We start from the raw sequence: 26713 nt of genomic DNA on the forward strand, positions 1-26713 counted from the left end.
ACAAACAAACAAACAAAAAAAATCCCCCGTTAACCCTTCCTGATTCTTGGTCGTCCAGCCCAGTCGGTAAAAGATGCAACAAAATGAAATACAAAGATGCTGCATAAGAAGACGATTTCCAAGAATGAGGTTAAAAGGTCAACTTTAGGATTTGGTGTCGAGAGGGGTGGTACAGTATTTGATTTCAAGTTATTGCTTCCCTGTTCGATTATCTTAACAAAACCAACCAGTGAGAATGAAATATTTATTCCACTCCATCGCTTTACCAACATGTGACGCATACAAAAAAAAAAGAATCCAATGACGCGTCTGGCACGACGAGCTACTATTTTGGTTCGCCAAAAGGCAACAAGAAATACGGCAGTGTTAGATCAGCGCCTTCGCTTCGCGTCCATCTCTAAACGAGTCAAATTTATATCCGCCTGAATGAACTCATTGCTTGTGTTTAGTGCACGTCTTAAAACCTGCGTGACTATGCATCAAAGTTAAACATCCCCGCGGGGATTTTCTCGCGGCAGACGGAGGGCCAGATGTATTGAACTAAGCCATACGCATCGACTTAAGCGCTCGATTTGAAACAAAGAAATGAACAAAACTGGATTGAATTCGAGGAAACGTCACCTTTAATGCAAGACTCGGCGAGACACTTTGACCAAGAAGCTGTTTATTAGCTCGGTGCTTTTGGAGGACAATTGAGGTGGATTCTTCCTTCTTAATAGAACACATGACAAAAGCGTAATCGCTAGCAGACACCCCCCGGGGGGGCTGAAATGTTTTGATTTCGAGGAAGGACACACGACTCGACCAAGATAGAATTTGTGTTTCATACTATATATTACAAGCACACTATTGCAGCATTCCTACATCCTCAAAAGACGCCAGTGATGTATTTTTTTCGGATCCTTCCATGCATTTGCATCCGGCCGCACGCCGCATTTGTGTTCCAATGTGCATCAGCGTCTCGTCTTTTAAGTCTGTCTAACGGGTTTAGGCACGGATGATTTAAGCAAGGTTAAAGTTGGTGTTTTTTAAAAACGGCATGTTTACAGGTAGAACGAGAACGTCGCTGGGATCTCTCCCAAGTTTTTAGTTCCGCTGGCACCGTTAAACTATCACGTTCACTGATGTTAATGTTGTTGAATACTGCCCAAATAACACATTTTTACTTTTGAATTTGCATGGCAGCTTTTATCACAAAGATTTATAGGGGATATCGAGTCCAGGTCTCACAGTCATAAATCTACATTGGGAGTACCGGGACAATATAAAACTTAGCCATCGAATGTCATTACATAGAAGGCCAGAGCGAGTGTGTCATTTACACACACGCCAATCATCACAATGGTGAGTTAGATTTTGAATCATGTGTTTGTATTTGATCTATGGCCGTCGGGAAACACGTTTACGTGGTCATTCTACGGGACCCCCCCTCCACACACCCTGCCCACCACCTCTTCCAGCTACTCCCAAATCTATATTCAAACAAGACTGGAGGCAGGAGGACTACAGACTTGGTCCCTGGATGGAAATGACTAGAAAGCCAAACACTCGGTACCAAAAGAGATCCACTCTCTGTCTGAGGTTACCGCTACAGGTATGTAGGGCTCGAGAATGGAATTGCTGAGACTCAAAAGTCTTCATCCTTGGTTACAAATACCTGGAGGGCCATACAGTGATATAAAGAGTTCATTACACCCTATTCCAGGCCCAAACGTATGTTGACTTCATGAACACAGTCATCAAAATGGTCGAGGTACATGAGGATCCTGCTCGGGGACTTGCTACCAAAGGAGTCCATTCTACATCCGCAGGTCAAGTCAAGGTCTTGCAGTCGTAAAGAATGACTAGAAGCACCATGACTCTAGAGCAAACACTCTGGCTGAGTGTCTCTATTACTCCAAATGACGTATTTACTTAATGTTGACTTTCAGGGGAGACCACTGCCAAGATGCTGTGCTTGGTACCAAATGAGGCCAGGCTAAGGTTTGTAACCATGAAGCAAGACTGGGAGCAAAAGGACCTTAACTCATTCAGTACCAGCTAATTCTAGACCAAGTCTGAAAAGACGTTTAAAAACGTCTTTGGGAGTGAATGAGTTAAGGTTGCTTGAATCTAAATATATGGAATCCCAAACACTAGATCCACACTTTGACTCGGGCTGGTGGTCTCAGTCCAGGTCTTGCGGTCAAAAAGCGAGCACGAGGACTCTTACGGCTTGGTCCTTGGACTTATGTCAAAGACTCTTGCCAGTAGAACTAACAGTCCCAGGGCAGAAACAGGCCAGCCTGCACATACAATTGCAATTCCTCGAGCCTCTCTAGCTCCCTGACATGTGTGACTCACTCACTTCCTCCACTAGTATGAATAACTCCGGCCAGCGGTAATGACAAAAGTTGACCTATTTCGAGGGAACCTGAACTGTAAAATGTGTGTCACCATTTATTATTGCGAGCCTGTTATACTGCTATTCCGGCTTTAATGGAATTCATGTCCCTTTATTCCCTTTACCGGTGGGAATGAGTAAGAGTCGCAGCCGCCACCACAGCCTCCGAATAATGCATCTTCATACACAGTCGATGGTGCATTCGCTTGGATGTGATCCGTACATGAATAAAAGATCAAACCTGCGCCGTAATTAATCCACACTTAATAGCTTTTTTTTTAAACCCTCCTTTTGTGTAATTGCCCTGAGGCCTCAAACGGGAATACACGAACATCCGAGCGAGGCAACACTAATTGTTTTAAAACAATAATAAGTTAGAAATCACCCTCATTAAAGGTCTTTGAAATCATATTGGTGACATGGTGAGCTGTAAAAACTGAAATGGTCTCCTTTTATATTCTACACCACTAATGGACCTGCCTGGAAATCTCTCTTGGCATGTTAGCATGAGCAAGTGACCAAATACAGTCGTTAAATCCAATGATTTTAAAAATGACTTCATCAATACGTCTAATTATGAGTTATTTATGGTAGATTCATTAATTATTTTGATATTATCTGAAACAATTGCACTTATCAATATATCATTATTTATGATGACTCTCAAAATACAATCAAATGGAATAAATATAAAATTCATTTTCTAATGATTTTTTTTCCTTCCTCAAACGCATGTGTCTAATAATACTAGTGAGTTTATTATTATTATTTTTTTTTAAATAGATAAATGCAGTTCAAGCCCGCTACTTTCATTTCTTCCCCATGACCAGCAGGGCCTGTTGTCATGCTTTCTCTTCTCCAGCCTGACACATGAGTACCCCAGGCCAAAGGACATGGAAGCACCACATGTAACTTGCGCCATGCCCCCGTGCCTTCCGTAGCATGTGACATGCGTGTCAAGGACCCCCTGCGCGCACATTATTAAGGCTGTCTGAATGGAGGCTATTATTCAAAGCCTTATAGATGGAATAGTAATTGACAAGGCCAAGGCCTAAGAGCACATCATTCCCTTTGCTTATTTGATGAAATGGTGGCTGTGCAAGGTACACTGCATGATCCTCGAGGATATTGACTTATTCATGACTGGAAAAAAATATAAATACAGTATATCCATCGTGATCTTACACACTCATTTACTACGAGGATCACTATTATTTTTGCACGTATGTATTTTCTAAATATTGTGTTGCGCTTGTATTTTAAAATATATTTTCTACTCTGATAGGGAGCTGCGAGCAGTGGGCAAACATGCTTGCGTAATGTCCTCTCATCAATTAAGCATTGAATGTGACAAGTCGACTAATGCTATTTTGAGTTCTGGCCCTTTGGCTGCAAGCTATTTGACACACTGGAAAAACCATCTATCGCACCCCTACACGCACACATATGCTCATTAGACAATAGTGGACAACAGCGGGGCAAATATTAAGACAAAGACAAGCTTGCCTGGCTGAATGTCATCGTTTCCCAACTCTTGTCTAATTCACCACCGCTTTGCAATTTGGAGAGCAGGAGGCACAGTTAGATGGATATGCGAGCCAATTGGCTGACCTCCTGTGGCTCAACACACACACATGCACAAACACACACACACTAACAGAGAGTCACGCAAAGAAAGTCTGACCATCTACTTGGCAGTGCCAAAGCCTCCCTGGGAGGTCTCAGAGTGAGCGACTTAGGGAAAGTGACGCCTGTCTGCCAAATTACATTTGCTCACGTTGTCTCTCCGGGCAGCGAGGGGGGGGGGGGGGGGGGGGATACAATCGTTTTGATGCTGTGTTGCTAAACTGAAATAACCTAGACTATTAGCACGGAGGGACCGAAGAAGAAGAAATTTAGATACTTTCCAAGTAACTGTGAACAATTTTGTTTGTGGTTACGAATTGGCTTTTAATAAAGTGAGATATCACCTGCACGTGTGCTGCGCTGAACATCCCTTTGTTACGCAAATAACTTATCTGCAAGTAATCTCGAAGTAACTCCCAACAATTGCATATGATTGATCATGAGGCGGGCAACGGCAGCCACACAACTCATGCCAGAAGATGAGAACTTGCATTAAGCAGACGCACACAAATCAATAATTTGCTCATTTACATATTCACACTTTTAACAACTCTATGTTTGTAATTGCGGCGCTTTTTTCGTTTAAGTGCTAGTCCGAAAACCTTCGGTGCAACGTTGTTCAATATCTCCTCGGAAAGCACATTCAGGCAACTTATGGTGTTTCCCTCTCAGGAAGTGGCCTTATAATCAATAAGGATAATATTTTTGCAGGGGGGATGACTGACAGCTCTCGTTAGGGAACTAGCGGCTGATTAATCAAGGAACTATTTCCAACCGCAAACCTTCATTAACAACCCTGATTAACCTTTTAAAACTGAATTAGGCCATCAATCAGGATCAATTAAACCGACCCGAGGAGAGGCGGCCAGATTGTCAGTCAGCCAATCGGGAGGGAGGCACAGAAATACAAAATATACATAAATTAAAATAGGACAAAAGATTAACAAAATAAACTCAATAAGTTACAAAGAATGTTATTCAGTATGCCATTTTTGTCTTGTGGTGTCATCGAATTAAATAAAATCATTATTCAGCACTTTATTTTGGATTTAAATCATTAACAGTACCACCGCTGGCTGAATGAAATTAATTAAAAACTGACAGATATGAAAGACACCATAATCAACCATATAAGATATTGGGGAATCAGGATCAATTAAAAATGATAAATTACTTTCCATTGAGACCATCTGGGTACACATGAGTGTGTGGAAAAAAAAAGTTTGTATATTCCCACATCTGTAACGTGTTAGCCACTAACTACCAAAGCCACGAATGGATATTAATAATAGACGTATGAAAGGTGATGGAGGTTGGCGGGCTGTAAATATAAAAGAGGGATTTATGACGTCTCCACTGATGCACTGTTTGTATCACTTTTTATGAAAAAAAAAGCTTATTTTGAAAGATTAATTGGGATTACCTTATAATAGAATTGTTGGATGCCGACATATCTACGACCACACAGACCTTGATGATCCTGCATGTTCTTCTCTATGCCTCGTCGAATACATTCAAGAAAATGTGTTCACATGGGCAAAAAAAAAAAAAAATAAATAAAAAGCCCACCCATTCCCAACATTTATTTCAGAAGTAGTCTAACATCTTGGTGAACTCCGGCGACCGCATGAATGGGCAACTTGATCACCACGACACCTTGTACTACTAAATTCATGATATGGTTATGCCAATTGTGGGGGGGGGGGGGGTGGTGGGTTGTTCAAACTCATGTGCTCACTCACCTTGATAGTGTGCACTAAAACCACGGTACCGGTGGTTGTTGTCGGTGACAAAATGCAGCCGCAGCCAGTTCTTGTTGCTGACAATGGGCGAAGGCACATTGCTGCCCGACAACCTGCGACACACAACAAAAAACACAGTTTGGTACAATTGCCATAAACACAGAGGAACACACTCAAAATCACTTTGCTTTTTCACCCATCTGAGAACCGAGAACAAAGAAGTGAGGACAGGAACCAAAGGAATACTTTTTAAAAAAGTGTCATTTTACTGTTCATTTTACTACTAAACATTAATAAATGGCAGCATATTGGAAGTTTGGGGGAGGGATCAAATTACGTTAACTCTTTCATTCCACAAGACGTACTTGTACGTGTTTTTAAAATTAGGCCCCGCCTACCAAGGACGTATTTGTATGTCTAAGTCTTTTTTTTTTGGTGTCATAGAGAAGAGGAGGGTCTGATGCAATCTGTGAATGAGAATAAGCCGTTTGCATTGTAAATCTTGTAAAAAAGCGACCAGTAGGTGGCAGTGGTGCCTCACGTGCTTGAAATGCATGCTTTTACAAAAAGCTCTTTTTCTCAGTTTTTTGCCCAGGAATCACCATTTTCATGAAACTTAGCTATTTTGTAATGCCGATTGCGGAAAAAAGATAGGAACACTTTTTTTTTCTGCTGAAAGAAGAGAGTCCAAACTTTATTTTGGTAGGCTCCATATTTATATAGTATTAGAACCAAATTTTCTGTGGGCCGTGCAAGATCAGTCAAAATCCAGTAAAACGCTGGGATTGAGGGGGTTGCTCCAGTGAAAATGGCTGGTATTGAATGAGATCAAAAATTTTTGCCAGGTCTCTTTATTGTGGATTTCCACCTATGGTCTGGAATGCACATCCTGCAGAGAATCCCTGTTTAAAAAGGTTTTCTACAGTTAACTTGAAACCAGGTAATGATCTACATGCTGCTTCACCACAATTGAAGATCTAATGATTTGATCACAATCTGGTAAATCCCATATTAGAATACATGGAGAGCCTCGATTGCCTGATTGTGAGGCTCGCCTGCCGTGAAAGGAAGCGATTATTATGATTAGCATCATTATTCCGATCATTATTATTATGATGATACGCAGTACGCTCAGATTGTCTCAATGGCACTTAATGAAGGAGCTGATGATCATTTGTATTCATAGTTCTTGCACGGTTTTACCCGGCGGCTGCACGCTTGGGAGGATTTGACCCAGCAAATATCAAAGCGGCGAGTGTCGTTAGCGGTCCAGCTAACGCCACCCCCGCAACTACCGACACTTAATGCAAATAAAGATGATTTAGAGCTGAATCAACATGGGGGAAATGTAAATTTTCCACACAGCGGGTGGTTATGGAGTGCTACTACATTGTTAGCTAGTAGTATGTCAAGTGGACGGGACGGCCTTCCTGTGAGCTGCACTTAACCTTCATTATGCGTCGGTATCAAAAAGCACAATCGCAGGAATAAATGGGCACCCTGCACGGTGGCCTTACAACAAGACAATGGCACCCGTCATCTATTTGCGGCTTATAAAACGGAGGCCGCTATTACTTTTACACTTATAAAAACACAAGGCAATGCTGAGACAGAGTGAGAAGTAGATCCTAGTCAGTCAAGTCATAGAATCTTGCCCAGTCACAAGGAAAAATACGCTGAAGTGATAAAATAGGTTTTGCACAGATCATAATATGAAATGTAAAATGATCTCTCAAAATTAAATGAGCATATACAGCTTTAAAAGTGAAATGACAAAAGAGCATCTCCACTTCAATGAAGTTTGAAGAATGCATGTTATTTTTTCCTATGCTAACGTTTCTAGGGCTCCCACACCGTTAATGTACGCCATAAACCGTAATGCAGGCTGTACAATTTCTGACTTCAAATTTGTTAAAGCAAGCATTAAAAAAAATGTTTTTTTTTTTTTTAATCACTGTACTTAGTTAAAAATGTCTGCAAAATGACTGTGAAGGCACACTGGCTTTGAACTAATAGTGCATTAGCATGCACATTTCTTTAGTGTGTTAGCTTTATGTTGGTCTTTTTTTATAATTGTGACAGGTGGCCAAAAGATGGAGTCTGGATTCAAAATAGGACTCATCGCTTCACTTTGGCAGTGGCGTCATTACCTGCAGCGCATCATTAAAAGTTCTGCTGTGTGCATTTTTTTAAGCCCTTGTAATATTAAACAGAGGAATTAAAGCATGAATCTATCGCGGTGGCGACTCATCGTGTCGAGTGCATAAAGTTGCGGTGTGACCGTATAATCGGGGTGGAAAGGGGAGTGAAAACAAGTTGGTGAGAGGGAGAGAAGCGAGCAAAAAAAAAAAAAAAGTCACCGATAAGTAAGGAAAGACAACTAACAACACTATATCAGAAACCTACATTTAAACGGACTAATCAAATCTAACTGAAGCTAAGCTAAATGAACTGAGCTTGAACCCGAGCTAACGAAACAATTCTAATTTGAAGACAATCGAACCAAAACGAGCAACCTACTCACAGAAGCCGCGGTAAAGGCACTAAAATGATGCTCCCGGGAAGCTTAATTCACCAAACAAAGTGGAAATATGAGACAGAAGATTCCAAAAGTAACTGAAGCGTAAAATGTAGCTGAAGTCAAATGAAAGATGAATAAACGTGAAATTCCTTAAATTCGGCCGATTCATTTTAAGTGAAATTAAGATTGGCCAACTTGGACAGAAGCAAAGAAATATTGCTTTTTTATTGACCATTTTTGTTTGATTTGAGAAATCCTACGAAATCCTCACGGGGACAGTCTAAAACTGTCCTACACGGCAAAGCTCTAAAAGAGAACAAGAGCAGGCCCGACCTAAGTGGAGTCATTTTCATTTCTGCCATGAGGACAAAAGTATTATTAAATCATTAATCTGTGCTCATGGCTTGCGTTTGCGGCGACGCACTCTCCCTTGGTACCGCAACGGCTATTAAAGCACTTCGGGGGTGTCACCGAAGACAAGATTGGCGATGTCTCCGATGGCAAGGGCGGACTACACGATTTCCATACTAGGACTTCAACATATTAAAAATAAAAGACACGAGCAACCCACGACACACGGTTAAGCGACTCTTGTCGAGACAAGAGAACTCAAAACATTGCAACGGAACTCAGTGAGGAGGCCGACTTGAAAGGCTTGGCAAAGATGCAACTATGAGGGACACCCTATGGGACTTGTCAGCTTTTTCAATCATTGGACTGCTTCCCCTGTCAATCATTAAATATTCACTTCTGATTGGCCACGTTGTCCACCAGTCGGCCAAAACTACATGGAACACGTGTAGCGTGTGTGTCTGCACTGTGCGAGCACTCATCAGACAGTCGGGGGAATGCTATTTAATCAGGCAATCTGTCTTAATAGTCTCCGCTTATTAAGACAGGTGGGAACTGGAAACTACCATACACACACACACACAAGTATACACACTCCATGAAGTATGCCGCTGGGCTGAACGTAGCATAGGTGGAACTGTCATCAATCAGTTTGCACAGACAGCAGATGGATATGTGTGTGTGTGTGTGTTTGTGTCATTTGTCATCAATCTCAAGTGGGCAGAGGGTAATCAGCGCTCACAATGGGACCACTACTCACCCCCTCCCATTATCTCATCTAAATGCCCCCCCCCCACCGCACCACCATCTCGGGAAAGACAAAGATGACAAAACACATACGAGCGTGCATCAAAGCGGACGATGTAAACATAAATCGGAACAAGCCGAGTGAGAATGAATTTGCACGCTGCGGGGATAAAACTCGACTCAACTGTATTTATAGAGCACTTTAAAACAACCATCGCTAGTGTATACAAACACCCAAGTGGCGTGTGCCTGCGTGGCCTGTTTCACGCAGAGATTGTGAAAAGCGGGCGCTCCGTTGCCGGACATTGCCTCAGCCTGCAAAAGGGACTTTCGCAAAGCCACGCGGTATTGGTATGGCCCATATTATTTTCTAATGAGAATTGATAAGAGTGCGAATATGCTAACAGATGCTACATAGCAATTTGCGATGCGCAGCAAAACGTCGATCCAAAATAGCCGGTCCTTGTACACGTAGCAGGTCACCAATCTGAATAGACAAAGTCTTTGCAGATACATAAAGATCTGACATATTGCCCTGTTGCCGAGAGCAATCAATCAAATGCGAAGACGCTAACACCTGGTGTGAGTTTACAACATCATATTTAATACTGTAAATATATGATCCATCAATGGATCGGTTTTATACTCAAATCCTTGGAAACACACGATGGTAGAAATTATCGCATGTTTGGCGTTCTCAAGGGGTCAGGAAGACAGGTTTATTTATTTATTTTCGAATAACTATTTTAATGAAATAATTACTCCACTGAGACACATCCAAATGGATGCAAGAGACCCATTAAAATTGTTTTGGCAAGCCACTAAAAAGAAGCATCCAAGTACATACACACATTTTATTTCCACGATATCTCATATTGCAGTACAGAGACCAATTTGGCAATTTCAGCTTTTTTTTTTTTTTTTTTTTAACAGCTATTGCAAAACTGGTTTCAGGTCATAGGAGTTGATTTTAATTAGTGAGCATCTTGCTTTTTATCAATTTTTAATTAAATATTGCTTGAGGATGTATACATACAATGCCAATATTGAATAAGGCTTAGAATGAAGTTTATTTGAGGGTGGGCTGCACATAGACATGCTTGAAGGGCACAAGTTACAAATAATGTAAGAGCTCCAATATTACTTGAAAGCCACTATAGGGGGTCCTTGCTTTCAAATGAAAACCAGGAAGTCCGGTGAGGATGGAGAGTGGCTTTTTGTCCCATGTGAGACCTTATTCTTATACTGTTCATTTTGAGCTGCTGGTCAAAGTAAAAACTTTTGTTCGTCAGGACCGCCATGAACCGAGGACAGTGGGCCCATATACTGTATATTTTTAAAGTTTATATTGTAATTATTAATTAATTTATTCATGTTTGGAGCATCTGTCCTCCATGATTTGCATAAAATAACATGCCTATTTTGCGATTAGCATTGGTCTCAATTCCCGCAAATAGCTACATCTCCATTCAATCTATCTGTCCAACCAAAATCCGACACTTCTTTTAAACATGACCTGTATTTCAAATCATTGTCGCAAAACAGAGATCACAATAGTGATTTATAGTGTTGTTTCTGATGCATTATTATTCCACTGAGATGCTTGTCAAAAACAACAAAAAGTTGTGCCATAGTAGGACTGACCTATTTTGTTTTATCTCCCTTGCCGGTGTGTTTTGATTGCGATTTTCTTTGCATACACAACAACAATCAAATCAGCATACACTAATCTAATTATACACCTGACTTTGATTCTTTCCATTTTTTTTTTCATATGAGCAATTTGATTAAGCTGCCGAGAGTAATTTTTTTAAGGCACGATTTCAACACAATTCTGCATAGCAGGTGTTTATGAGCGTGTTGGCCTATAGGCAATATGTCATGCCTTCCGATAGTTGCGTCGTGTTTACACAGCTTTCCGGATTAATAGCTGATCCTGAAAGACAGTAGCCCGAGTAGAATACGGGTCGCGTTTTGCAGCCATTCTGTGCCTAATTTCACACGTGCTAATCCTGGACGAAAAATACATTCGAATCGCACCGCATCGGATTAGCGCTTAATTGCTTACACGCTGGTAATCTAATTGCAGTATCCTTGCGTTCTGCGTTCTGAGTTCTTGCCAGCTCACGTCCTTTTAACTCGAGCTCGGTCCCAGGGGACCCCAATTCCGCACCCCAACCTGGCGATGTATCACCTCCTGCATTACTACATAATGGCCTCCTCGATTGCCTTCCCGGCAAGGCAGAAGGTGGGTTTGGGAGATGTGAAGGTCGTTGGGAGCCCCGAACTCTCCGGGGGAAATAGTCTCAGTCAGAGCCTGTTTACAGTCATTTGGCCAATAGTCCGCGAATGGATTCCCAAGAGACTGCGCGAATGGCTGATGTTTTGCAAGGGCTCATTTTTAGGGGCGAGAGGAGACTACAAAATAACTTCAATGGCAGTTCGCAAGCTATATTGCACACGTTGAACAAAACATTGGGTATCACTGCAATTGTACTTCATTACACAATCACCACAAAGTGCAAAATTATTATCGATGCCTTCAAATGTTTCACGCCTTTCCCGACTGGAAGGCTTTTCGGTGTGCCTATTAGTGCGGAAAATACGGTAATTAATTGACATGTAATGGCAAACCGTTTTTGCCACTTTTTTTGCGTCAATCCAATGTAAATTGTGCTGCTCCTTCTGCGGTGGCCCCCTTGGCCACCTAGTGGTAGCAGGAGCCAAACATACAGTACATGGAGACGGTCACAACTAAAATCAGTAAGATGCAGTACTATGAGTCGTTCTTCACAGAGCCTCAAGTACAGTACATATCTATGAGTATTCTTGTTACCAATCTACATATGTTGCGCCTCCATTTGTATTTTAAAGCCATATCACATGTGTAGATATTGTTTTCCTTTTTTTTTTGTTACCTCGAAACTAAGCAAACTTTTGTAAGGCAAGACCGAATGGTTGTTTGAAATTAAACAAAACAAAAAAAGCTTTGTTTTACGTTTAATTTGACAGTAATCTTCAACTGTGGCAATCAACTGCTTGAAACATATTTTTCAAGAAAAATGTACGCTACCTTCCCCACAGTATTCGATCCGTTTCTAGGTAATTCAGCCAAGTGCAGTAGCCAGACTACACAGACACAGCAAATTCACTGAATAAAGTTTTTATGATGGCGAGTGAAATAATTAGCAATTAGCATTCCGGAGCAACTACCTCTGGCACTTCTTCCGTCGCCCGCCGTCAATCCGACTCCCCGATGCCCGACTTGCCACCAAAACAATTCTGGCTTCAGCTACAACCTGTCACTGCTCATTTCTAGGGATGTTAATAACAAATCTCATAAATAAAAATATATATGATGGAAGCCCGACACGTGGTGAGACAGCAGCGTCACACGCAAGGCGATGGGCTGTCAAGTAGACATGCATAAAGATCACTAAACAGCGGGCTGCTTCCTGACAGATAACAGATAGACGGGACGCGGTTTCAAGGGCAACTGACTGCAAAACAACAAAACGCAACACTTTCACTTCTGTGTGTCCGTTTATGCGTGCGCGCGTGCGTGCGTAATGTTAGGCTAGGATTACAGGCACTTAGCTCATATTGATATACTCCTCTCGCAGGCGCAAGCACCCCTTCTCTGCATACTGATTAGACAAGCATGAGAGGGAGGCTGCCAGATCAAGTGCGTGGATGTAAATAGGCCGTTTGTGTGTGCAAAAAGACTGCTGTTGTCTGATAAACACCGAACTCTCGCAGCCGGTCACGGTATTAGCGGCGGTGGCCATTAGCTCTGCCTGTTAATTGCCGGCGGAAAAAAAATCTGCATTTTAGCTTCTGCCTTCTTCTTCCCCTGCAATTTGCCAGTGGAAATCGGTAAACAAGGAGCTAGGCGGCAAACTGACCCAGTTTCGATCAAAAGCTAGTGACGACGACAAAAGGTCGTGTGTTTGAATCCTGCAGCCTGATCTAACGGTAAAAAAACCCCAAAACAAAACAAAACAAAACCGTCCTGTAAACATGAGTGAAGAATATTCTGCACTAACAACCATCCATTATTTGCAAAGCACAGTCTAATATAAAAGCGTTGCTTCGGTGCAATCTTGTGACATCTTTGTGCCAAGGAACTATGTTGAAGTGGGAGGAGCAGCTTCATTTCATCAGCCTGATCTAACGTGAAAGTAGTGCTCTGCCACCATATTGTGGGATTGCTAGAGGGTGGGAGATTTATCACAGTCGTTTGATCAAGATCTGATCGATTAGAGCTGTATTCTTAAGAGTTGTACACGGGGTTCAAATTGGGTAGTAATTAGGAGAAAAAAAAGCTGTTTAAGATATCTTCGATTCTGAAGGACGCCCGGCAATAGCCACAACCAAACGGCAGACTCAATGTGACTTTTCTGGCATGGGTTCTTGAGACTTTTTTTGGGTGGGGGGCCTGCTCATAATCGCCATGGCTGCCTGATTTCATGTCATTAAGATGCTTTTTTTTTTTTTTCCTTCAGAAGTCTGGGCTGGTTAATGGGAAGAGCAGCGTCAACAAAGCCGCTTTGTCAACATGAGGCCTCAGCAGTTTTTACAGGGGACACAAAGGACAAACATCCAACTAATTGTAGTGCGTGTGGACGGCAGCCACACCAAAGATTCTTTAGACGATAGTGGCACTTGCTTACACGCATGCGTGAGGTTTTACACAAAGTCTTCTGACTAACGTGGACCCTTCTTGTTTATTCTGTGCATGCAAATACTTCAACAGAAAGTATATAAATAAATATAAATGTAAGCATCTTAAAACTGGGTGAGTGGGGACGAGCCACATGCTGCTTCACAGAGTCTAAAGACAAAAATTCATTATTTGCTCGACCCCGTGGAGCAGCCGGCAGCAAATGGCCTTTGTGTATTATCAGTTGGTTCACTGATCATATTTCATCGCCCCCAACTGCTCATCGATTTTGGGCAAATTAGGATATTGATCAGGCATTGCGGTAACCAATGTGGATTTAATCACAGCGCGGGCTGACATCCTAGCATTCATGTGCAGGTACGCGTTGCTCATGTGCATCGCTCCTTTGTGAATAGTGCGGCTCTTTGTTTTTGGCAGGTTGCCAATGCAACAGGTGGCTGTGATGCAGCTTTAGACAATCAAGAGTCCTGAGGAAGAGACGCAGTGGAAAATGCGAAAACAGTGGTCGAATGAGGAAAGCACACATCCAAGTTGAATGTAAAGTCAATGTAAAGAACACAAATCATGATCATATTTCATCAATTAAAGCCTTCCAGCTCATAGACGCCGCAGCTTAAGACAAACTAATGACTCCCTAAAATAATCACAGCCGGAAAAGAAACAACAGTATGCCGAGAAAAGGGGAATACAATTTGAATACGAAGACATGATGAAGAGAAATGTCTACCTAATGTCTTTACAAAGAGACTGCAAACCACAACAGAGCAATTAGAGTCCATTTGAACTCTGCTGTTACCCAAGACAGCTGCACCAAAGCAGAAGAAAATAGTATCTCAGATGAATTAAATGGTGGATAATTTATTTAAGTTCCTTTTGCAGTCGTAAGTTATGCGTTGTCGTAGATTTTCACACCATGGAAAAAAATTAAAAAATTCACGGCCATCAGGAAAAATAAACATGTAATATCTGTGCTTATCTGGGATAAAAAACAAACAAAAAACCCCCACTTTTGATCCATTAAGATTCAATTGCTGAAACAATTTGAACTCTTGCGAACCAAAATCGCAGCACCTGCAGAAGCACGCAAAGCCTTTCAGAAGCAGGCAGTCTTTACCACACTTTGAGAGCGTGTGTTCACCCTTTTGTTTCCCCGGGGAGCCAACAGACTGTTTTGTTTTGCTGAGTCTTCCCATTATTGCAGTTGGTAACCCGTAATAATATCGTCACATCGTCTCCCCCCCGACCCCTATTTCGACAAATATAGTACTTTGCTGGTTTTCACCTTCTGCGACCACTGTCGAAACATCTACTTAATTGAAACCTTTCGATCTGTCTGTATTTTGTTGTCTAAAAAAATAGGGCTGCGCACATAAATGTTGTGTTGACATTTTATTTTTAAAAAGACAGAAGTGACTCAGGCTAAACAGCGGACGCGATGTGTTGATATCTCCGGGGAAGCGTTGTTAGTTTACTCCCGACGCAAAAGCTCACATCTCAACTGAGCCCCCGTCTGGAATTGGGTTGAAAAGTTCATATTTGCAAAATAAATGTGACGGGGGGGGGTTCAGTTCTGAGCCGTAGTCCATTCAGCCAGATGGGTGTGGACTTTGACACGTTGTTGGCGTGACTTATCCTTTCTGGGGAGAATGAGCGCGCCATAAACACAGGATTGAGTTTGTTATAAGGCTAAAAATGGGTGCAAGGTGGGTGTCCGCAGATAGTAATACAATATTAGTTCTACAGTTCTGTTTTGTTTTAATTCAAGTAGGCCCCCCCTTATTGCAAATCCACATTTTGTAGAGTACCGGTATATCTGAGTCATCTAATGAGATCAGAAGCTCTCAAAACAAGTTTGAGTTATAGTTCTATGGCGATTGAAGTCATTAGACTTCACCACCGTGCAGGCTCTGAACACAGCCCACAATAAAGAAAACAAAACCTTTGCAATTTAGTGTGGTGTATCTGTGGAGTGCATGTGGTTTGAACTTGGTCTTGGTCTCCGAAGGACCCCTGAAAATGGCCTAATTGACCCCTGAAAGGGCTGCTTCAAACCAAAACGACTTTGGGGGCTGATTTTTTTTCGGTTATCAAGGAACCATTTTTTGATTTTTTTTTTTTGTCGACTCTTGATAAAAATGCCGACCAATCGCATACATTTCAAACTGTCAACAAGGCTGTGTGACACACAAAAAACTCGACAAAAAAACATGGCTCATTCAACATCTTACTGTCAAATATCCAAACATTGACCACAACTCTGAGAGCAACAGTATAAGAGGCCACTCACCAGATGGTTGGGGGCTCTGATCCCTCCACCTCCAGGTAGTCATACTTCTCCTCGGTGTGGAAGTCTGTAAAGACGACAGAGATGGTGTCTCCGGGTTCGGCCAATAGGATCCAAGTACAGTCGGCCTGGTTACCATAGTTGCCGGGGTAACCGGGACTGGTCACCACCCCACTGCCGCCCCGCACAGTGCCCCCACATGTGTCCTCAGCTGTCAATCAAATCAGAGTGACAAATGGAAAAACCTGGGTTAGGGAGAGGAGGAGGTCTGACGGGTGGACTTATTTCATTTTTTTCCCCCATTTCTTTTTAGACGGGTGGGTCAATTCGGAAAAAAATGGAATGGGAAATGGATTTCCTCTACACCGAGCAGGCAAGACAGCCTAACGCCCCCGCCTTCTCCCTCCCAATACACGCGGACTCTTACTTCACACGTATTATAGCTACAATGTTAGAAATGGGTTTGCCAATTGTTGTTAACTCATTCACTCCCAAAGACGTTTTTAAACGTCTTTTCAGACCTGGTCTAGAATTGGCTGGTACTGAATGAGTTAATGACCATTTTGTCCAAGAAAAGTAGCATTTAAAAAAAAAAACATTTGGAGTGAGGTTGTGAGGGGGGTTAGGCTGTAGTTCCTGTGGTCAACACCCAAATAACATTTGAATCTCTCGCTCTCTCTCTCTCTCTCCTCAATAGGCAACTCGCAAGGATTGCAACTATTGACTGATTTGCTGCGTAACAGATAAAGACACATGGATCGGCGCTGTGCAAACGGCATAAATTATGAACATAATTTATACAGAGGACGGGGTTGGGGGGGGGGCAACATTGGATGACATTGAACCATTTGGCTTCACTGGGGCATCAGATGTTATAAGTTAGCAACATCTGCTTAAATTGGTGCCCCAGTGAGGGGGGAAAAAAAAGATACAATGTCAAAAACCATGTTCAACGGTGAATATAAATTATACGCGTATAATTTATAGCTATACACATTAGGGAGGTAACTCAGGTAGACAAAACATTCTTCCAGAGGAGAAAAACAGCGACAAATGCAGTTATGACGTCTCCCAGGACACACACAATCAGCAACACGTTGCGCGGTGGTGGTGGCCCCCTATAGCAGGCAGGAGGGAGGAGCAGGGTGTATTTGAAGAAGTGGATTGATAAAACACAGAAAACTAAATCCTAAACAAAGTCCAAAGTAGCAAACAAAAACCATGACCGAAGCTCAAAACTATCAATAACAGAAACATGACAAACAAACAAACAAACATGACAGCAGCAAAAAGCAACAGCAAACAAACGAACATGACAGTAGCAAAGAGCAACAATGACCTGACAATGAGTGGTCGGGCTGGGAGTCCTTTTAAACAACTAATAATTACATAACGACCAACAGGTGTGCACCTGCAGGGGGAGCCCTACAGTGCCACCTGTTGGTCACAAACCAAATCATGACACACTGATGGGTGAGTCGACAGAAAGGGCGCGACAGAAACCCTCCAGGCGGCCGCAGGGGGTGGCAAAGCCATACCCCCACGCCCCCCCCCAAAAAAAGAATACAAAAATAAAATCTGCGTAAACACAATAAATAGATCAGAAGCACACACTCGCACAGCAGACAGGAAGTACAGCATGCGAGCCAAGAATAGACACGGGATCACAGACACAGGTCGGGAAAAACAAAACAAGATGTGGGATGAAAGAAAGAGCAAATAAAAGGCAGGATTTAAGCATTCGTTTCCAGTCTTAGCTTGTATCAAATGTATTGAAGACGTGCTGCAATACAAAGTAACAAATGTTAAATGTTGGTAAAATGCGTCTGTCGTTCCCGAGACATACTGTTGCCTTGCTATTTACGAACCACCATAAATATGTTTGTTTTGCTAGCCTGCGGGCTATTTTTCACCCTCGTATCGCCACCGATTGTCAAAATGAAATTTCTTTCAGACTCTGATGACAAAAGTGTTCAGTTTCTCTGGGTACCGTATGGCCTGCAGACAAATACCAGACTGAGGCTCAGTGGTTGGGGAGCCCTGTAGTACTCGTCAGGTACAACCTTAAGATGGCAGCGTTCAGTAAAAATAAATAAATGTGTTCTGTCAATGAGGAAAAGGTCAGGATTGTAATTACGGTACTATTTTTAAGGCGAGATCGAGACAGAACGGCTCACTTCATCCACGTGCAGCATTGTTACCACCAGGATAGCCCGGCTGCTTAAAAACACATTGGATGGACTTTTATGAGCTGTTTTCACACCTCGAGGCTTGAAGTCACCGGCAATGGCTGTGTGTCAGTGGGAAAGCAACCTGGCAAATTTGCAGAAGGTGAGAAAGTGTCTGACACCGGCACCCACTCCCGTTGCATTCTGTGCGGACACCACCGCGGTTTGTTGTATTAGGAAACATCCCCATCGGTATTTTGGTATCACAACCAGGGAGGGCGCATGAAAGGTGGTGGGACTTACTGACTTTACCACTGTTTTTTTCATGTCAGAGGCCAATGGAGAGTTCATCTCTCAGCAATTCTTTTTTTTTTTTTTTTGGGGGGGCTCCGGCTGCACTTTAGTAATGCACTCGGACTGCACACGGCAACCTGGGGAGGTCGAGCTTGTGTTTCAGCACCTGAGCACTGACCGACAATATGGAGTTGTGTGTGTGGGCATTCATTTCACATCACATCAGTGAGCTCCACTTTTGCCCTTTTCTCCAGGAGCCGTACCAGCTCTCCAGCCTCCCCGACCACCGCTGCCTTAACTTGTCTTCTGGCCGTAGAACACTGGGTGGGAATCACGGATCGCAACATTGTAGCTCGAGTGATTTTTTTTGTTTTATTTTTTTTAAACATGCCTCAGTAGGTGCTGGTTTTCTGGATAGAAAACGCAATTCAAAGGAGCATGGGAGTCAATTCTCCAAAATTCATGTGTGCATCTCCAAAGCATTTGGAAACATTGTAAAAAGACAACAGTCTTTGAGTTCTTTGAGAGAACGTCCATTTGAGATCAGTCGCTAACCAAAACAGCAGCAGCTATCGGAACGCAGTCAGTCTGTCAGAAAAACTAAATTGTCGAGGATGTAAACGTGTTCCCTGAGCAGTGTTATGCCATCTCGTAGACACTGACACGGTTGCTCCACAAAGTTGCATGCAAACACTCTCGAGGTCAAGGCAGAGGAAGCAGCACAACGTCCATTGAATTGAATAAAAAAAAAAATGGACAAAAACTGTTTTCTTTACAGGCGTCTGTGCAAGTACAGCTAAGATTGCTATTTTTCTTGGCTGTATTTGACGGCATTTCTCCGTCATCCTTTTCATTTTGTTTTTAAACCCTCGTTTTCACCGCTCATTTCGTTTAATATGATTCCGACGACGAGCTTGTATGACAAACGCGAACCTGGTGACCAATGAACAACAATGAATCCCCGTGGAAATCTCCACACAGGTGTTTTCTTCCCATCCACTCCCCTCTTACGAGGCATTGGGGGGGGGGGGGGGGCTTTGATCCCCGCATCTTCGCCAGCTTATCCCCTGCCTGCGTTTACCATAAACCTCGCTGTCATCAATATCCCAGTCATCGGCGTATTCCTTCTTTATCCCTCTCTGTCGCGCTGCGTGTTTACTGAAGATCTCCTCCTCTTTGCTCTTCTTGCTGCTGATTGCTTTGAATACTTTTTTTTTTCTTCTCTACTCCTCACCACAACCGCTATAACTCCATCTCCTGTTGGCATCGCTCGTACGGTGAAAGCGCAGATACCCCCCGGCAACACACATTCACAAAACACAGCGGGTTCAATCAGCCAATGTCGGCGTGAAGGGATTACTGCCCATCTATATCAAATGTTTGTTTGTTTTTTCCTCTTCTCCCAACTTCAGGCTGCATCCATCCTTCCCCGGCTGTTCTCTTATCTACATCGACCCACCCATCCATCAACCTCCCCATCCATAATGTGCGGTACCGCTCCATGTATAGCCATCAGTCTAGACCAGGACCACTCACCCCTGAGTCATGCAGGGAAGAATTAAATGAACTCCATATATGCGAAGGAGCAGTGTATTTCTCCCTAACAGCCCTTTTTATTTTTTCTTCTTCACCTGACATAAAATGTAATGTAACTCGTCACTCCCACCCCAACCGCAGACAAGTAAACACCGCAAACGCCTCCAGACACAATTTGTCAAAAGAACCCCCATGTCATTTCACTCTCCGCTATTTTCAGTAATAAAGCTTAATGGGTCATTCTTCAATAGCGATTCCTTGAAGTGCCCATCACGACTTCCAGGAAAGACGTCTGTCTCACTTTTCTCCTTCAGTGGGTGATCCGTTTCCACTTGGATTGATACTGCGCAAGGAACCTGATGCCATCTGACACCATCTGGCCTTCTCTGCCCCTTCCCGACAAACGTCCACCCCCAAAATAGCACATATATGTAATAGCCATGAAATAGAAACATGGTTTAAACTCATCATGATACGCAATTACAGTCAAACCTCAGTTTTCGAACGTCTCTGTTCTCGACCACATCGGTTTTCGACCAAAAAGTTTTTTATGCCTCGGATGACGACCGAATTTCGGTTCTCGAACAAACTGAGCGCACTTGGATGCGTCATTTGACTACTCTCGCCTTCCTTACACGAGGAAGTGACGCTTCCTCGTGTAGCGTTCTATTGTGACCAGACCTGTTCAATAAAGTTTTTTTTTTTTTTTTTTAAAGTGTGGTTTCGGTTTTCGAACAAATCGGTTTTCGAACAGCCTTCTGGAACGGATTATGGTCGAAAACCGAGGTATGCCTGTTTTTCGATCCATGTTCACCAATTGTGTGGCTTGTATTTTGAGAACTCCCCGGAGGGATTTCACTCCAAAAAATTTTTACGTGACGTATTAGCAAGCTAGTGAACTTTTATTCGGCAAAATCACTCTACTCACTGTACTATGTCCTTCTGTATCCAGGTATTATTGTCCAGTATGTGTCTGTAGCTGGTGAGATTTATATCTAACTACATTTAATCTGGTCCGTCTGTGTTTCACCTTTCACACGTTCAAAAAGCAGCACACCGATCGTCGTCCCACGCTCGGCAGCTCTATATATCATCAGAAAAAGTGGCAGCATCTCTACCGCGCTGGCGCACAAACAGTCGGCGCGGTGACCTTCAGCACCGCCCACCATCTGTCCACAAATCAAGAAGCAGCTGCTGTCTGCCACTCAACTAACTCGCCCGACATTTAGCCCAATTAGAGCAGAAGAGCGATGGAACGTTCCATCATACAGCGACGACGTCAATAATCGATGGCGTTTTTAATTCAGACAGTACGAGGATTTGACCCCTGATTACATTCAATTTCCAAGTCCGATAAAATCCGCATGATATTATGCCGCTATGTTCTCCCCCTCAAACTATTGATACTGTTTAACGCCCCTGAGTTGTGCGTAATAGTCCAGAGTTCCTACAGTTCAAGGTAAGCTTAATTGAAATTCCGTGATTAACATCTCACAACAAGACAGCACCCTTTGTCGGAACCTTTTTCGTTACAGGCCGGCATGATGCCCTCGAGTAAATGAGCCAACGGGAGCGACTGCGGTTGGAAAAAAAAAAAATCTATTTGCGTGTCTCCCAACGCTTCATTTCTCTCTGCGTCGTTGATCGAATGGCACCCCTGCTGCTTTGGATATTATCTTCGCCAAGAAGAGCGATAAGAGGCGGGGTAGAAGTTAAGGGTAAACAAAGCAAGGGAGACAAGACGGCGTCCGTCTAAATCCGGATGGGGATCAAGATGAACGGGTGAAGTGCTTCCCCGTTTTTCTCATTTGGGCGTTGCGTGCGAAGAGTTTATAAATGATCAAGCCCGACGACAAACACCTGAAGTTGTGATTGAACGTCTCTACCGCTCATTCGTCCTGCTCGTATGCCTTGCTATTATCCACACACGTTTAAGATGTATTTGTGTGTGTGTGTTCAGGTGAGGGGAGAGAAAGAGAGCGACCCTCGTTATCGGTGAGTGTTAAATGTCATCTGTGGAATCTTAAACAAATAGCGACGTGCCGGGAGTTGAACGCTTCAGAGCCCCGGACAGAATAGGAAGCACTAATCTGCAATCGCATTCAGACGTTCTTCCTTCTCCCAGAAAGCATCTGCACATGTGATTTTGTCCTAGTTCCATCAAGCAAAAATATATTGAATTGTTTCAAAAATGTTGGTTTGCAATAGTCATAGATAGTTAGCTTTTGGGTTATGGATTATTGATTAAATGATCAGCTGTTGATATTGTTTTAAAAGATAAATTGTGAAAAATAAGGGGGGGGGGGTTGTTTTTATTTTCCTTTAGTACTTTTTTTTCTCGTGTTGCTTGGTTTTTTTTTTAACAACCACCGGAACGTTTCAATTATTTATTTTCATGTAGAATAGATTTCGTTTGAGGTTTTGTTTTTAATTATTATTTTTATTTAATTCGGTTTGTTTTCTTTTGCTCTTTTTGGGGGGATTAAGTTGTAGTTGATTAATACTGGAGCAACAAAATTGTAGTTTCACGGTAGGTTATCTCAACTGTCCCAAGGTGCGATTGTGAGTGTGAATGCTTATTTGCGGCACTCACGAGGAAAAACGGTTCGGACAATGGATGTATTATTCTACTTTTTTTTTCTTGGTTGATATAGTTTAGACATACATTTTTGATAAAGCTCTGCAATATTGGATCTCTTCAATCAGAGGCGTTCAGTGTCCGAGTGAGTGAAGCTTATAATAAAAGACAAATCACACAGAACACAACGTTAATCACCACATGACACATTATGGGTTGTTACAAGTAACGTCCCCGGGGTCCCATTAACTTTTAGCGGGCGTGAAGAAGAAGGAGAAGAAAGCTTTTGTTGCATCTAAAAAGGTCACACGCGACAAGAAAGCGCTTAGGTTAAAAAAAAAAATAAAATAAAAAAAATCAAGACGCCGCGCTGTGAGAAGTGTCACTCCCGTTTCCGACGTGAGAATTCTTAGCAGATTGGTGTCAGCTCGTAGAGCCGCCTTTAATAAGAGGCTGTCACAAAGGATTTGACAGATAAATGTCACAGCTTTCACAACTTAAAGGAAAGGAGAGACAACTTTTAATTGTCTAAATCTTTACATTTCTTTTGAGGCTAGCTATGGTTTATACAGGCTGTAAAGTGTCATTAAAACACAATAAGCCTGCATATAATGCCCCATTTTATTTCATCGGTGTTTCCATTAAGACGCTGATAAAAGTCACGATGTGAAATGACTCATCTGTGGCTGTTAAGGCATACCACTAAAATATACCGCAAAAAATAAATACATAAATAAAGGGAATGCTTAAACAGCAAAATGTAACTCCAAGGACATCTTGTAATCCTGACAAGACTGTGATGAAACGCCACCAGAAGACGGACAGAAGAAAGAGTCATCAGTGACTCCAAACAAAAACAAGGTCGCCATTAATACGTCTTGTTCACGGGCAGGACTAAAAAGCAGGGGAAGTGACAGTCAACCAAAGCCTGCGATATTGCAGCTTTGATTTAAAAAAAAAAAAAAATTGGGGGGGGGGTCGCTTTTTGACAGGTTTATTGAACCTGACCTATATAGCAGGAAGAAAACAAACCTCTATCATTTTCCCTTCTGTATATTTTTTAAAACAGCCTGTCAGCCACCAAATAAGATATGATTTGAGATAGCTAGCTAGCTAGCTAGCTGGATGGATGGATGGAGAGCTACCTAGCTAGCTACCAAGCTAGCTAGCTAGATGTATAGATAAATAGACAGATAGATAGATAGATGGATGCCCGACGCTAACTTTGCACAAGCGAGAGAGAAGCTATATGACATGAAAAGAAGAGAGGGGATGATGACTGATGATTTCAAAAGCAAGGAGGGGGGGGGGGGGGGCCTTGAGGCAAGGCAAAAACAATTAGAAGTCAGAGTGGAAGCGGGTGGGCAGACGGGCCACCGGAGGGTGAACGGGAAGCAAGACGGATGGATATTGGATAGAGACGAAGAAACTCAAGACGGTGATGGAGGGGTGGGAGGATTATTGAGAAAACAAAGGGGAGATGGCAAGACGGATAAATAACAGAGATGCAGATAGAAACAATGAGGGTGGAAGATTGTTTGACGAGGTAAATTGAAGATAGGAATCCCAGATGGTGTGTGCTGAGCTGGCTTGTTGTTTACTTGCAGCATGCTTTGTTCACAATCCGCAATTGACATAACGGATGAGAAGGCTAATAAGACGTCTGACAAAGAAAGCGACGACTTAACCCAAACACGACAGCTGCATATCTTGGTTTATGCAAACCCATGATTGACATTTTGTTTAAAAAAAAAAATCTCCATTATTTTTAAGAGTGATGCCGCAGTTTATGGGGCAAGGAGCTATTTTATATTTGATACCTTAAGTTTGAGTTCTGAATTGAGTGTTCTCGGTCTTCGCCATGAGGACATGGCGAAGACCGAGAAAACTCAATGTCGATTATCGTGGTACAGATTTCAGTGCATGTGCTTCCATAACCACATCACAAGACGTCGTCCCTCAGGACACAACATTTCCCCTTCGGAAATGAATGCAAAAATTGAATTGAATTGCAAGAAAAAAAATGAACGCCTACGGATACTTTGCGCAATCTAACAAGCAAACAAAAATGGTGTCGCAAATATGACCAACGGCTTTTATGAGGTTATTGACCCAATCCTTGGGAAATAACCTTAGAGGAACTGTCATAAAATCAGAACAATAAATGATCCAATCATGCTGTCAGACCGTGATCCTTGAGTGCTCCATTTCAGCTGCAATTTGTAGCCCTCCCTTCATCTCCTATTGATGTTACTGAGTCATGACTGAAAGGCGGATTGCATTCATCTTGGTTTTCATATTTTTTTGAATTGTCTCCTTTTCCTTGCAACCTCGCAACTGTTGCGGGCGGGCGGTGGCGATTTGGTGCTCATTTTTAACTTGGTCCTGTGTGCAGACTTTGACCCCAAGTGATCTGCTAGCCTGTTAGCAGCTAGGCAGGCGCGCACGTCTGCGAGTTAGTATGAGTTTTTTAATTATTGATGACGCCAAAGCGGCCCGCTTTGGGGGTGAGGAATGCAACACTACTCACACTTCTAATATTCAATACATGTACGTTTAAAATATTAATGGCCTGCAAGAGGTCAACATCTTTTGACGGTCCGCAAATGGACAGGAGGCAGCTACGTTTGATAAGGTAATATACAGGCATGTTTCATCACCACAGCATGCATTTAGAGAGTTGGAAAGCTACAGTATTGCCACAAGTAATGGCTCAACGGTGTACAGTGTGAAGGATTTACTGAACTGCACTTGCCGCCTTTATTTGCAAAATACATATTAGGAAACGCATGAAACAACTGCACTCGGCTCTCAAACTTTGTGGGCGTGTTTACGCAATGTCACTTGTGTACAGCTTCCCTTGAGGGTAGAGATAACGCTCGACACTGACTATTTCCTGAAAAAAACAAAAACCAATATGTTGTATCTCAACATCTCAATGCCATGCATAGGTGAACAGCTTGATTGCCTTCCTTACTGTTGGTGAGCAACTCATGCGTGTCTACTTGCGATAGACAAACAAGACGGTAACCTCCAACGGCGCGTTTATTGTTCTCGTGTCACATCGTATCACGTGGTGTGTTGCTGTGTGTTCATGCTCGTTGAGCTCACGCCCAATCTATACAAAGATTGCGTGCATACGCATTGAGTCCCCTCGGGGAACGTACATAAGTGCGATTACTTTTCTACCGCATGCGTTGCTGGTCCATGGGAAATGAATATAAATTACTTGAACATATGTGAAAAGGCCACTTGTGCGGCACTTCATCCCTTCCCGTTCGAGGATGGAAGGAGCAATGAGAAAATAAACATAGTAGCACTCAAATGCCTGAACGGGTGATGTCAGACGAGGCCATGTGGGAATTTAGTAGAAAATCATATAAAAATAGGAGTCTTGTCACAACAGATTGGACGTGAAAATGACATTTTACCCCCAAACTCCCAGCTCAGACCTCCACCAAAACCTGCCAAGCAGCAAACTCATTTTTGTCATGGGCCACATTGTAGTTACGGTTTCCCTTGGAGGGCCGTGATGACTGTGAATTTTGTGAAACCATATAAATGTTTATCCCCCTCCACATGTGACAAACACAGTGACCAACAAATCGATAGTCAACTAGTTTTGAAATCAGAAGTCAAGAATAATTGGTTGTTCAACCATTGTAATTTTTACATTACTTGTGACAATTTGAAATTTTGGTTCAGTATTTAGCAAGCGTCTTGGGAGCCGACATGCTTGAATTGTTTTCGCGGGCCATATAAAATGATGTGGCGGGCCAGATCTGGCCCCCGGGCCTTG

General features: G+C 42.7%; 1 protein-coding gene across 3 annotated transcripts in view; it reads right to left on the minus strand.

Moving 5' to 3' along the window:
* Positions 1-26713, minus strand: part of csmd3b (CUB and Sushi multiple domains 3b) — a 182976-nt gene that overhangs the window by 80736 nt on the left and 75527 nt on the right. For all 3 annotated transcript variants that reach the window (XM_086136556.1, XM_086136555.1, XM_086136554.1), the window contains exons 5-6: positions 16342-16549; positions 5752-5864 (exon numbers count right to left, since the gene is read on the minus strand). In XM_086136556.1, the coding sequence (XP_085992682.1) occupies positions 5752-5864; positions 16342-16549 (321 nt within the window). The remainder of the gene's footprint in view (positions 1-5751; positions 5865-16341; positions 16550-26713) is intronic.

This window comes from Hippocampus guttulatus, chromosome 18 (assembly GCF_054856545.1).
Source record: "Hippocampus guttulatus isolate MCC_2025c chromosome 18, RoL_Hgut_1.0, whole genome shotgun sequence".
In the NCBI taxonomy this organism is placed as follows: Eukaryota; Metazoa; Chordata; class Actinopteri; order Syngnathiformes; family Syngnathidae; genus Hippocampus; species Hippocampus guttulatus.